The sequence below is a fragment of the Cajanus cajan genome, chromosome 9, assembly GCF_000230855.2.
Source record: "Cajanus cajan strain Asha chromosome 9, NIPB_CcT2T_4, whole genome shotgun sequence".
Taxonomy (NCBI): domain Eukaryota; kingdom Viridiplantae; phylum Streptophyta; class Magnoliopsida; order Fabales; family Fabaceae; genus Cajanus; species Cajanus cajan.
Window position 1 is genome coordinate 17,057,594 of NC_138525.1, and position 14,717 is coordinate 17,072,310.

A 14,717-nucleotide genomic window follows, 5' to 3' on the forward strand; every position below is an offset into this window, starting at 1 on the left:
ATAGAAGTAATGAATAACTCTCATCTTACATAAAGGAATATATTGAAAAAGCTCAAAACTTGTCTATCTTAAATTATTTAAAAATTAAAGTTTTATATTAACTAGAATTGAAGTTAAAATTTAATAAATAAGTAAATAATAATAATCTTCATGTCACAAATCAATTTTATAAATTTGAGTTAAACTCCAACCCCACAAGTGGAGTTGAATTATTCCTTGATAAGTACTATTAGCATGCATTAAGAGATTGAAAAATTTGAAAATAAATATTGGTGGAAAGTAAAGCAACAGCTAGCATATGGAACAAGTACACAGGCTACAACTCACACTTTCTCCCCAAGGCCATTCACTACTCCTATATAAAGGGTATCATCAATGCTAATCTCCTCATACTCATATCTGTGTCATAACAACATTGGATTTTCATAAACCCTATTGTCTCCTGATCATTATTATTATTACTATACATATTCACAATGGCCTCAAGCTCAGCTTGGACATCAAAGCAGAACAAAAAGTTTGAGAATGCTTTGGCCATCTACGACAAGGACACCCCAGATCGGTGGCAGAACTTGGCTAGGGCCGTGGGAGGGAAGACCGTGGAAGAAGTGAAGAGGCACTATGAGATGCTCGTCGATGACTTGAAGCAGATTGAGGAAGGTCACGTCCCCTTGCCCAATTACAGAAACGTTTCTGCAACAGTTGGACCCAACATCAAAGGTTACACTTACATGGACCAAGAACAAAGGTTCAACCTCTTGCGTATTGCTCACGTTTAGACCCTTCATGCTTTATCATTCATCTTCCCTTCCTCTGTTTCACACTTCCTTCGGAGAATTTATTATGTAGTCTACTTATATAATCTCAATCACTATCCACGTCATATACATGATCAAAATTTTCAATTTACATTAAAGAGTTAATATACCTTCATCATGTGTCATGTGAAAATTCATACGGACCATAACGATAACCACTGAAATCGGTCTGGTTGATAGAAAGTTGAGATACAAATTTAGGTTCATCATGCATACAAACTATGATGATTGAATTACATGATCAGTATAATAGTAGAGTTGGAATAAAAACATGGGAATTTAGATTTATCAAGAATACAAATAATAATAATGATGATGATTAAATCACTAAGATTAATTTAATGATGGAGATTAAAGTAAAAGGTTCTAAACTATACATGATGATTCAGAACCATATTTGTTTAATACTATACATAAAATCTGTTTAAATATAAATTAGAAGTGTTTTTAAGAATTTATCTATTAGAAAAAATTCTTTATAACCGCTTTAAATTTATATCCAAGCAAATTTGTAAACTTATTTTATGAATGTGATTGTTTTTAATTTCTTTCTCCCGGCATGGAGAAAATTTTGGTCGTTAATGTGGCTTGAGTCTGATTATGTATATTCATCGTCTTGCAGGTTGAAGGTTCTGAGCCTCCGGTGAACTAAAGTATGAGAGGAGCAGAAGCAGAGTAGGTGGGAAAAAGAATGAGGCATATTAGTACATTGTGAATGAAGCTAAGTGTAGATTAAAATGCACGCACCTAGCTTTGTTCTATGATGACAAAATCAAGTTTTATTTGGTTCTCTTCCTATTTTTCTATATATGTTAAGTATATCTGCCGTGTAATCCAAATCAATGTAAAAATCAAATTATCCATCTACCAGGTAGTTTCTGTCAAGTTCTTTTTAATCTCTTTTTTGGGTGCATATAATTATGGAAATAGGAAAAGATCTTGAACACCTTCTAAAAACTAAATTGAAGTGTATGTGTGTGTGATTGTGTGTGTGAGAGAGAGAGAAATACAATTTAATGAACAAGAAAGAGTTTATATAAAATGGCAGAAAATACACATGTCTGGCCCAATCCACCGACCATAACTTGGATTCATCATTACTGTCCGGAAGATTTGGAACCATACGAAAAGGTTGACCAAGTCAAAATACGCAACTTTCATAGTGACCGTAGAGGAATGCAAGAACACTGAGCGTTAGATTCAACAGTATTATTTACAAAAACTCGATGAGCCTTGAATTATAAAGGAGGTGAGAAAAATGATAAAAGTTTTAATAAATTCTTAGCAGCTCATACATTTGTAATAATAATAATAATAATAATAATAATAATAATAATAATAATAATAATAATATAATTACAAGGAGGGATCCGTTGAATTTAAAACTTTTAATGTATATATAAATCTTTAAATTCTAAAAGAATTTAAAAATTATTTAATATTTTATTTTATTAATTTAAATTAACATATAAAATTATTTTATAACTATCTGTTAATTGAATTAATAAAATAATATTAAATAAATTTCAATTTTTTTTATAAATTTATAGACTTAATCTATATATTAAAAATTTTAATTTTAATATTTATATAAAATATGAGTTATTGAATATAATAAATCTATCTAAATTTAATTTCGAGTAAACCAATCTTTCTTTTATAGTTATTATTAATATGTTAGGCTGATTGCAAGGATTCATTTACTTTTTATTTTATTAAAACTTATAGTTAAATTTGGTTAACAGTGATCAACTTCTAAGCTTACTTTATAATATATTTTTTTACCATAGTGGCTTAAATTTATATGTGAAGTGGTAATACTCAATCTCAATTTACAAACTCCTCACACTAAGATATGTTTGTCTGTGTCATGACTAAACCCTCTCATTTATTCACATTTCTCACACTAGAAGAAATATCATCCTCTTTTTTTTTTTGTCAATATTTGCTATAAAATATATGATGCTACAGGCATGCACAATTATTAACACAACTTCAATATTATTAAGAGAAGTTCATTTTCAGCAATAAAATAATTTCGTTAATTTTTTTTATTTACGTTACCCAAAAATGATAACATATGATATCTATCATCGTTTTCGAATAAGTCTATCGATCTTCCGTGCTTTAATTAAAAACTACTTAATTGTAGAAAGCAAATAGGACCATCAACATCTTTTGATTTGAAAAACAAAATCACATAGTTTGCTATACAATCAAAATTCCTTATTTTTAGAATAAAAAATAAAAAAGTTTTTATAAAAGATTAAAAACCTATTTTGATCCTTTATAATATTTGTTTATTTCAATTTATTCCTACTTTTATTTTTGTCTCAATTTGGTTCCTAATAAATTAATTGGTTGCAATATCGGACTTCCGTCCAAATTGTAACAATTTAATTTATTAGGGACCAAATTGAGACCAAAAATAAAAATGGGACTAAATTGAAACAAACAATTATTATAAGGGATCAAAATAGGTTTTTAGCCTTTATAAAATATACTTATTCTATTGGTAAGATGTGAGAAGATGAACCCAAGCGAAAAAGCATATATTGATTATCATTGAATTCTCTTCCATAGGTACATGAGTAATACAATGTAGTATATATATATTTACAAACAGTAGATAACCATCCTAGTAACAAATCTGTAACCGCCTATTTATGGTTAATGACTAACAAAATTGCAATTATCTAATTATGGTTATAAAGATAAAAAATATTGATCCAAGAGGATTAATTCTCCCTAATACCCCTTCTCAAGTTGGGTTGTATATATATCAATGAGACACAACTTGGAGACAGCTTCTGTAAAATTCCTCAGATACAAAGCTTTGGTGAAGGCATCTGCTAGTTGGGATTTTGATGGCACATGAAACAAATGAATCAAGCCTTGCTGAATCTTTAATCTTGCGAGATGACAGTCCACTTCAATGTGTTTTGTCCGTTCATGAAAAGTGGGATTTTTTGCTATATAAATTGCAGACTAACTATCACAAAAAATAGAAAATGGAGTAGGAATGTTGATAGATAAGTCATGACATAAAAACTGCAGCCATTGGAGCTCACAAGTAACAGAGGCCAAGGCTCTATACTCAGCCTCAGAAGAGGATCTAGAAACAGTGGATTGTTTCTTAGATTTCTAAGAGATTAAGGTTGAACCATAAAAGATACAAAAACCAGTAACAGAGCGTTTAGTATTGGGACAAGAAGCCCAATCAGAATCAGAGAAGGCTTGAATACGATGCTCAGTTTAAGAAGGATAAAATAGATCAAGTGCTAGAGAAGACTTTATATATCTTAGAATGGGAAGAGCAGCCTGAAAGTGAGTGGCCCTTGGAGAGTCAACAAACTGACTTAGTTATTGGACAACAAAACTAATATCAGGTCTAGTATTTGTTAAATAAAGAAGGCGACCAATAAGCCTTCAAAAAATAGTAGGATCATCCAAAGGAAGACCTTCAGAAGAATAAAGCTTAACAGAAGCATCAATAGGAGTGCTCACAGGTTTGCAATCTGTTAAACCATGTTCAAAAAGAAGCTTCAAATAGTATTTTCGTTGATTAAGGATAAGACCAGATTGAGATCGAGCGATTTCAAGACCTAAAAAGAATTTGAGAGGACCGAGATCCTTGATGTGAAATTGAGCATGCAAATATGCTTTGACAGCATAAATTTTAGCCATATCATTACCAGTTAATACCACATCATCAACATAAACCAGAAGATCTGTGATAGGAGAATGACACTTTTGATAAAAAGGGAGTGATCTGTAGAGCTCTTAATGAAATGAAGGGAAATAAGAGCCTCAGTTAATTTTTGGTTCCACTGTCTGTTGGCTTGTTTAAGGTCATAGAGAGATTTGTGTAGCTTACAAACAAGGCGTGGATGGAAGAGCTTGAAACCTGGTGGAGGCTTCATATATACTTCCTCAGAGAGATCTCCATGCAAAAAGGCATTGTTAACATCTAATTGGTGAAGACACCAATTATGAGTAGCTGCTAAAGAGAGTAGAAATTGAACAGTACTAAGCTTGACCACAGGAGAAAAGGTCTCAAAATAGTTCACCCCTTCTGTTTGAGTGAATCCCTTAGCCACTAACCTGGCCTTATAACATTCCACACTGCCATCAGCCTTATATTTGACACGGTAAACCCACTTACAACCCACAGGGCACTTTCCTTCAGGAAGTCTAACTAGTGACCAAGTTTGATTCTTCTCCAGAGCTTCAAGTTATGCTTCCATGGCTCTTCTCCAACATTCCTCTGAGTTGGCTTCCTTAAAAGAAGTAGGCTTATGTTGTGCAGAAATAGAAAGACAAAAAGAAGTGTGAGAAGGAGAACAATTATTATAAGTAACAAAAGAAGATAGAGGATAAAGATAATTAGATGCAGCCGAAGAAGAAGCAAGATTTTCATAATAACATTCTTGTAAATATCTTGGGGGTTTTCTAATTCTGGTTGAGGCCCTAGTCTGAGAGATAATGACTTGACTTGCATCATTAGTTGTGTTTGAAGAGGATAATTCAGGTGTAGATAAAGTAGCAGTTGGAATAGGACAAGTGTTTATAGGAGAAAAAAGGAGGTCTATCTGTAGAAATAGTAGTCTCAGAATAAGGTAAAGGTATGTCAAGTGGTATGGAAGGAGACCCATGTGAAAAAGTAGTTGTTGGAAAAGGATCAGAATAAATAGTGGTGTCATTGTCTTTGACAACATCTGATAAGAGAGAATTAGAGGCTGACATGGAAGGAACATGTGCAGAATAAGGAAATATTTTTTCATAAAATAGCACATTTCTAGATATTAAAAAAGATTTGTTATGTAAATTGAAAACAAGAAAACCTTTAGTACCATTTTTGCAGCCTAGAAAAATGCATTTAGATGCACGAAGATCAAGTTTGGTTCTCTTGGAAGACAAAGTGGTTGCAAAAGCCAAGCAACCAAAGACCTTGAGCTTAGTGAGGTCAGGTTTGCAATTATAAATCATCTCAAAGGGTGATTTTTGACATAATAAGAGAGTTGGAAATCGATTAATAATGTGAATAGCATGTTTAACAACAAATGACCAATTTTTTTTTTGGAAGTTTAGCTTGAAAAAGTAACGCATGACATACATTTAGAATGTGTTGATGCTTACGTTCAACAATTCCATTTTGTTGTGGTCGTTCAACACATGAAGTTTCATGTAAAATACCTTGAGTTTGAAAAAAATCATGAAGATAAAATTCTTTGCCATTGTCAGAACACAACCGTTTCAAATGAACATCAAATTGTTTTTCAATTAGAGAAATAAAAGAGGGAAGTATGACTTTTACTTCAGATTTAGTTTTTAATAAATGAGTCCAAGTGAAGTGGCTGTAATCATCAACAACAGTTAAAAAATATTTGTGTCCTTGAAAAGAACTAACATTTAAAGGACCCCAGATATCAACATGTATTAGTTCAAAAAATCTAGAAGATGTAGTATGGCTATTTGAAAATGATAAATTCTTTTGTTTAGAGTAATGACAAACATCACAAACTTCAAATTTATGAAAAGGAATTGCAAAATATTGAGAACAGATTTGTTGCATTACTTTGTTAGGGACATGACCAAGCTTGGAATGCCACAACATAGAATCATTCAAAGTATTATTATTAATAGCATTTTTGTACAATGTGTCATGAACATTGTTATTAATAATGGAAAAACATTGATTGAAAAAAGGATGGATATCAACTAAAGTAGATGCAGTCAAGTCATGTTCAATAGAGTCCAAAAGATAGAAGAGGCCTTGTTTTTTCTTAGCTACACCAATCGTCTTCGACGTGGATTTCAGCACAATGTGACAATTGGTGTCGGAAAATAGTATCAGACAATCAGAAGAAGTAAACCTGGGAATAGAAATTAAATGCATTGCAAAATGAGGTACATAAAATGTATTGGGAAAAACCAAGTCACCTAATCTAACAATACTAGAGAATTTTGCTAAAATCGTGGTCTGATTAGGAAGAGAAATTGGGATAGGTTTAATAGGATTAAGAGAATCAAATAGATGTTGAGAAAGACAAATGTGGTCAGTATCACCAGTATCAAGCACCCATAATGAAGAAGAAAAAGGTGTACCTGGGGAGGAATTTTTAGGATTTTGTTGAACATGTGATGGAAGCACTTGGAGAGGATTGATATTCTTCCAAGCTTTCCATGCAAGGACCGAAATGCTCCATGAGGTTGAACTCCTTGAAGGTGGCGGAATCACCTTGGAGGATTCTCCAATGGTGGAGAAGCACCTAAGAGAGGTTCGGTTACCTCTTGAAGAAGTGGAGAAGCTTGAGGAACCAAGCTTCTAGGAGAAGGAACTTTGAGAGAAAACTAGGAGAAGTTTTTCTCACGAATTTGACTCTTGAAAATGAGAGAGAATTTCTGAATTCTAAGTCTCATTAATGTCCAAAAGTGTCTACAAATAAGGTAATTACAAATATATAGGGTAGAGGTAGCTTCTAGGAGAAGCTAACCTTAACCATGGTTCACTAGGAACCATGGTAAGGTAGGCTTAACTCCCACGGTTTAGCTAGCTTCTAGGAGAAGCTAACCTTGACCATGGTTCACTTAAGAACCATGGTAAGGTAGGCTTAACCTCCCTTGGTTTAGATGCTTGCAAGGCAAGCTTCAAAAACCAAGAGGTGAAGCTTGAGAAATTCGGCCAAGAAGAATACTTGGAGCTAGGCGGCCTTGGTCTCAAATGGCTCCTTGATTTATTTTGAAAATCCTTGATTTGATTTAGTTAGGTTCATCATATGATGATGAAACCTAGCTAAATCAAATCTATGAAAAATTAGGAGCAAAATGAGTTCAATATGCAAAATTTTGCCTAGGCCCAACTCAGGCCCAATTTCTAAGCCCACCCTCAAGCATTGCTAAATGTCACCCCTTTTTCCCTACTGAAAAAAAAAATACAAAATGAATGTATCAACTAGGGAGGTTAAATGGAGTTAAACTCTCCAAGTAACCTACCTTAAAATCAATATACAAACACTAGTTAAAAGTAAGTAAAGTGCCTCACAAATACAAAGGCAAAAAGTGAACCTATACAAAGAAACTATGTACAAATATATGAAAAGGTCTTGAAGATCATCCCATTCCTCTTGGTTCTTTTAAGATATCACCTCTTGGATTCCTTGGCCTTGGCCATAGTCTATCATCTTTAGTCACAAATCCATTATTTTTAAAGAAAAAGAGTCTCAACTTCAAGATTTGGTGAAGGAGAACTTCTCTTAGCTCCACTTCTCATGCTACTTCCTTGGTGGTGCCCAAGGTAAATAGCCTTCCTTTGTGTAGGACTTTTCCTACTTTAGTTGTGTCAGTAATGCACCCAATTTATGGAATATATTATTTGTTGGATATAACATCTGAACCTTCAAGGTTCCTTGTGACAAATTCTTTTCATAACTATCCAACAAATAATATAATCCAAAATTGTTTAGGAAATTTTTTAGTAGTATTTTCCTTATTTTCTAGGAAATGCCTAGGTTACCACATAGGGTACTTTAGGCAAGATGTTTTAGTTTTTAGGATTAAGTCTTTAGTGTGCTATAGTTTTAGTTTTAGCACATTTTTAGGATTTAGTAATATACCTAGTCTATGTTTAGGAAATGATCCTATTCATTATATTAGAAGGTCTAGTATCATAGATTTCTTTATGTTTCATGAAAGGATTCCTTCTAGGATATACCTTTCACATTTATTTGTTGAGAATATCACCTCTCATGAATTTTATTATATATTTGTAGGTGTGGCCAATAATCATGAAGACCCTCGAGATTTGAGGTCAAATCCTTTTCAAGAGGGAGGGGATGATAGACTATGGCCAAGGCCAAGGAATCCAAGAGGTGATATCTTAAAAGAACCAAGAGGAATGGGATGATCTTAAAGACCTTTTTCATATATTTTGTACATAGTTCCTTTGTATAGGTCTAATTTTGCCTTTGTATTTGTGAGGCACTTTACTTGCTTTTAATTAGTGATTGTATATTGATTTTAGGGTGGTTTACTTGGAGAGTTTAACTCCATTTAACCTCCTTTGTTGATACATTCATTTTATATTTTTTCAGTAGGGAAAAAGGGGTGGCATTTAGCAATGCTTGAGGGTGTGACTAGTAAATGGGCCAGAACTGGGCCTAGGCAAAATTTTGCATATTAGACTCATTTTGCTCCTAATTTTTCATAGATTTGATTTAGCTAGGTCTCATCATTATATGATGAACCTAACTAAACCAAATCAAAGATTTTTAAAATAATTCATGGAGCATTTTGGAGCCTAATCCGCCTAGCTCTTTCCTTAGTTTCTTGAGGTTAATCCCTTGGTGAAACTTGAATCTCCATGAAAGAAGCTTCCATGGAGGAGAAGCCTTGAAGAGGAGGTCCGGCCACTTCCTAAAACTTGTGAAGGAAGATTGTTGAACCAAGGCAAAGTTGAAGAACTTTGCTAGAAACCTTAGAGTGTAGGTGCTCACGGTTTTGGTGACTCTTGTTTGAGAGAGAAAATTCAGATTTTATTTCTCATATTTGACAAAAGTGAGTACAAGTGTAGGAAAATCAAATATATATAGGGGAAGGTAGCTTGTAGGAGAAGCTAACCTTAACCATGGTTCACTAGGAACCATGGTAGGGTTAGTTAAACTCCCACGGTTTAGCTAGCTTGTAGGAGAAGCTAATCCTTGACCATGGTTCACTTAAGAACCATGGTAAGGTAAGCTAACCTTACTTGAGTTTAGAAGCTTGCAAGACAAGCTTCAAAACTCAAGAAGGTTTACTTAAGAAATTCGGCCAAAGAGAAAGAATGAGCTAGGCGGCCCATGGTTCAAAATGCTCCATGAATTAATTTGAATAGGTTTAATAGGATTAAGAGAATCAAATAGATGTTGAGAAAGACAAATGTGGTCAGTAGCACCAGTATCAAGCACCCATAATGAAGAAGAAAAAGGTGTACCTGGGGAGGAATTTTTAGGATTTTGTTGAACATGATTCATAGAGTGAGGAACATCCTTATTGTGTTGAATGAGAGCCAAGAAAGCATGATATTGCTCCTTTGAAAGAGTAAACTGAGTTTGATTAGAACTTCCTTCTGGAGTAGCAAACCGAGAGGCTGTGTCTGAATCAGTTGTAGTCAAATTGGCAAAAGCCTTTGAAGTGGAGTTGCTTTTGTCTTTGTTTCTATACCCAACAGGATATCCATAAATTTCGAAACAAGAATCAATTGTGTGATTAGTCTTCTTGCACTTTGCACAAAAGCGATTGCCCCTGCCATTGCCTGTACCAAAACAACCACCACCACGATTATTTGAAGAACCACCACCACGATTATTTGAAGAACCAGCACGCTCAAAGGAAGAAGGTTTCGTGGAAGCATTAGTTAATGTAGCGAATGTTGTAGAGTTAGTAGGAGGGGAGAGTAATGAAGTTCCACCAATTTCGCGTTCATGCTGTTGAATTAGAGAAAAAGTCTTGGTAATGGAGGGCATAGGATCCATCATTAAGATGTTGGACCGAACCTGAGAGTACTCCTCATTGAGACCACGCAAAAATTTAATCACGCAATCATCTTCACGTTTCTTTTTTATTTTCAACAAGATACAACAGGAACATGGATTATCACAAGAAAATATCAAGACAGAGCGATATTGCTCGAGTTGCTTCCAAAGAGTCTTTAAATGAGTATAGTATTGAGAAACGGTGGAATCACCTTGTTTACACTCATGAACAGAAGCTTGAAGATCAGAGATGCGAAACTTATCACCATGAGAGAAACGCTCACATAGGTCCTTCCAAATCTCCACTACATCATCCATGTAAAGGACAGATTGGGCAATAGAAGGTGTTATAGATCGAATCAGCCAAGACATGACAGTTTTGTTGCAGTGCTGCCATGTACTGCGAAAAGGATCGGAAGCTGGAGGAGAAGGAAGCGAACCATCGATGAACTGCTCCTTGTTCTTTGATTCAAGTGTGGTAAGCATATTCTGCGACCAGACATGAAAATTATGTTCTGTTAGAAGAGGCATAACAAGAACAAGAGAGGGATTCTCATTGGAATGAAGAAACAAAGGATTTGATGGATTCACAAGATGATCGGCAAGGACAGGTGGAGTTGAATTGGAATTTGGGGTTGCCATGGTTGAATCGAAGTCAAGAGACACGATGAATTTCTGAAAGGGAATCTTTGAAAACCTAGGGTTCTTGGACAAATTTCTCACCGCACCATGTGAGAAGATGAACCCAAGCGGAAAAGCATATATTGATTATCATTGAATTCTTTTCCATAGGTACATGAGTAATACAATGTAGTATATATATTTACAAATAGTAGATAACCATCCTAGTAACAAATCTGTAACCGCCTATTTATGGTTAATGACTAACAATACATGAGCAATAGTGGACTACATACATCTCAAATTACACCCCCTAACACATGTATTATTTTTAATTTTGTTCCAGTGTCTTAAGGTTTTACCCTAGATTAATCTAACTTAATCGGGAGATAAGTAAAATTTGAACAAAGATTGTTTTCGCCCCCTTAACACATGTATGTGTATTAAGTTATGGATTCTTAAATTAAATTTGTTCCCTCTAAATTTATATTTTGAACCCATTGTCCTTAATTTCTCAATTGTTGTTAATTTTGTCTTTTATTGATCAATTTCTTTCTTATATTTGATCTCTTTTTAACTCACTTTTCATTTTTAATGAGTATTTTTTTATGTAATGTTTATGTCTTCTATATATATATATATATATATATATATATATATATATATATAATTACTTAACATTCTAATTTTAAAAATGGAAACAAACTCCTAAAACAAGTATAAATATTTTAATTTTAAATAATATGTTAAAGATAAATGATGTACTCTTATATTTGAACAATACTTAGAGATCAGATATTAAAAACTTGAATTATTTTTTCAACAATACCGAAAGTGAACAATATCGTATTAATATATAAATGTGTGTAAATACTCTAGATACACATTTTTAGAGAGACACCAAATTATTTTTAGTCTTTATAAAGATAATTTTTTTAATATAATTAAATTATTTAAAAAATAATATAAAAAATAAATTAATAACTAACAAATAATTAATTAATAAGTGACATTTGTTTCGTCTGAAATATAGTCTCCTGAAAAAATTTGTTTGTTATCATAAAAACTCACAACTACTCAAGGGATTCAATATCGTCTTTTGATTCCTTTTTTGATCTTATACTTTATTTCTTAACTGCTGCAAACTTCAATCCTATAATAAGTATCCATAATGACCTTAGTCGGGTAAAAAGCTTCTTTGTAGGGTGTTGTCATCAATTGTTAATTTTTTTCTATTACAACAAATTTAGAGTTAAAAATTTAAAAATAAACAATCAAGTAATATTGTTTGATCTCATTGTGGTATACTCATCAAATGTATTTCATTTGATTCATAAATTATAAATCTATTATAAAACATTTGATTCATAAATTATAAATCTATTATTGCTTTAATTTTTATGCAAACTTCTTCATGGGACTTTTTGACCGAATTAGGATCATTATGGAAACTTATTACATGATTGGGGTTGCTTTGAAACTTATTCCTCGCTTTGGGGTAATCAATAATAGGTGGCACTAGTGAACCCAAAGACACCTATTCCACATAATCTTTTTTATTTAAAAAAAATGGCTTGAAGAGTGGCATGCGACATCGTAATGGTGATGCTTGAACTAGGTGTGACTTCATCATCGGTGCATCCTACTCCAGCATCACTCATGTATTTCTAATTTTGCACAAGTGACATTTTCCCAAGTGGGGAACCTTTTATTTTATTTTTTTATAAGTGGTATTGTTGTCCCCAAACGAGGGACTAGTTATTTTGTTTTGTTTTTTTGTTAAGTGTCGCTTGGAGAAATAGTTAATTTTTTTGTTAAATATCATTGTCCACAACAACACCATCTAGAGTAATTTTTTTTGTAACATGTATTATTACTTAGAATAACACCACAAGAGACCATGCATGTGGTGCTTTCTGCACTAATGCCACATGTTGTCATTTTTAAATAAATAAATAAATAATTTTAAAAAAAATAATTTACTAAATATTAAAATAAAATTTAATTTAGTTGAATATATATACATGTAATTAATTAATGACTAACAATTTTTTACATTAAAAATTTAATAATGTTATTTAAATTTTAAATTAAAAATAAATTTGTAATATTTTTTTAATTTAAATTATATTTAAAAAATAACTTTAATATAATAAATTAACCAAGTTTGTCTTCCCTATGAAACTATCAAAGTATCAATGGTGCCAAGAAAATGACTTGCTACAAGTTACGAACCCTGAAGTAATATTTTGGATACATCTATGAGTTAATCTACACTTTGAGATCCTATACATATGATTAGTATCTTACATATCAAGGGCGCCTTCCTCCCTCCCCCCATTTCCTTTCTTAACAAGAGAAAATGTCTTTATATATATATATATTTTGTTACCATGTGGCTCTAGTGTAGAAAGCATCATATGTATAACCTCTTGTGATGTTATTTTGCATAGTGACACATGTTGCCAAAAAGTTGTTCCATATGGTGTTATTGTGGACAATGACACTCAACAAAAAAATTAAAATAATAATAATAATAATTAGTCAACCATTAGAGATATGACACCACTTATAAAATAAATAAAAATAAAAGGCCCCACTAAGGGAAAATTGTTATTTGTGCAAAATTAGAAAACATAAGTGACACTAGAGTCGAATGCACCAATGATGATATCGCATTAGACTCAAGCATCACAGTTACAATGTTAGATGTCACTCTTCAAGCCAACTTTTAAAAAAAAATTACGTGGAATAGATGTTGTTGGATTGACCAGTATCACCTATAGTTGACCATCTCAAAGTGGAAATAAGTTTTAAAATAGCCTTAATCATATAATAAGTTTTCATAATGACCATAGTATTGGAAAAAATCAAAGTCTTACATTAACTAGAGATAAGATAATTAAAGAGTATATAAGTGGAGAACAATCTTCACCTTACAAGTCGATTTTGTAGGGTTGAGTTAGACTCAAATCTACTATTCTAATATGGTATCAGAGCTATTCTAGACCATTAAAAAGGACTACCTATCCTAAATCATTAAAATTGGTCACCCCACCATTTATTCATGTACCAAACTCAATATCACCTTACAAATCGATCTTGTAAGATTGAATTAGACTCAAATGCACCATTTTAAGACATAGTTAGGTCAAAAAACCTCTTTGTGGCATGTGGTCATTAATTGTTGATCTTTTGTTCATTACAACAAATTTAGAGTTCAAGGTTTAAAAATAAGTTTTTTATTTCATTATCATATACTCATCAAATGTTTTTTATTTGATCCTTTAATTATAAATTGAGTCTTGCTTTTATTTTTGTACGGGTAGGGGCGTTTAGCCACCCTCTTATCGGTTACCGAGGGACCGAATCAGGTGGCCGATTGCCAATCGGCCACCTGGTTCAGCTTATCTCTATTAATTATCTTTAATAAACCATTAAAGGTTAATTAGCTGATTAAGAAATATTACCTAATACGGTAAGTTTTTACAGGGCCCATAAGGTCCAGGGCCCACGATTGTCAGTATAAATAGCTCAGGTCAAAAGGTAACGTCACTGTTCATTAATTACCCTAGATTTCTGTGCCCGTGCTGACTTGAGCGTTGGAGTGCCTTTTGCAGGTACAAACCCTTTCACTCATATCGGATTGGAGCGTTCGTTCGGCCTTCAGAACACAGGAAGACTATTTGGTGTATCCTCATACAGGTACATTTGGCGCCCACCGTGGGGCCGAACGAAGTTGGTTGGAAGTTTGTTGAGAAGAACG

General features: G+C 32.9%; 1 protein-coding gene across 1 annotated transcript; it reads left to right on the forward strand.

Annotated features, from left to right (window-relative positions):
• The first annotated feature begins 322 nt into the window (after positions 1 to 322).
• On the forward strand, positions 323 to 1,685 carry LOC109812003 (protein RADIALIS-like 4). The gene is made up of 2 exons (XM_020375859.3): positions 323 to 748; positions 1,441 to 1,685. The coding sequence occupies exons 1-2, from the start codon at positions 477 to 479 to the stop codon at positions 1,463 to 1,465; spliced, it is 297 nt and encodes a 98-aa protein (XP_020231448.1). The 5' UTR covers positions 323 to 476; the 3' UTR covers positions 1,466 to 1,685.
• The last annotated feature ends 13,032 nt before the right edge of the window (positions 1,686 to 14,717 follow it).

Bases quoted from the DNA above. Each gene is read 5' to 3' on its own strand.
- LOC109812003 (XM_020375859.3), top strand. From the start codon at position 477: ATGGCCTCAAGCTCAGCTTGGACATCAAAGCAGAACAAAAAGTTTGAG. The intron at 749-1,440 runs GTTCAACCTCTT...ATCGTCTTGCAG, and splicing joins TACATGGACCAAGAACAAAG to GTTGAAGGTTCTGAGCCTCC.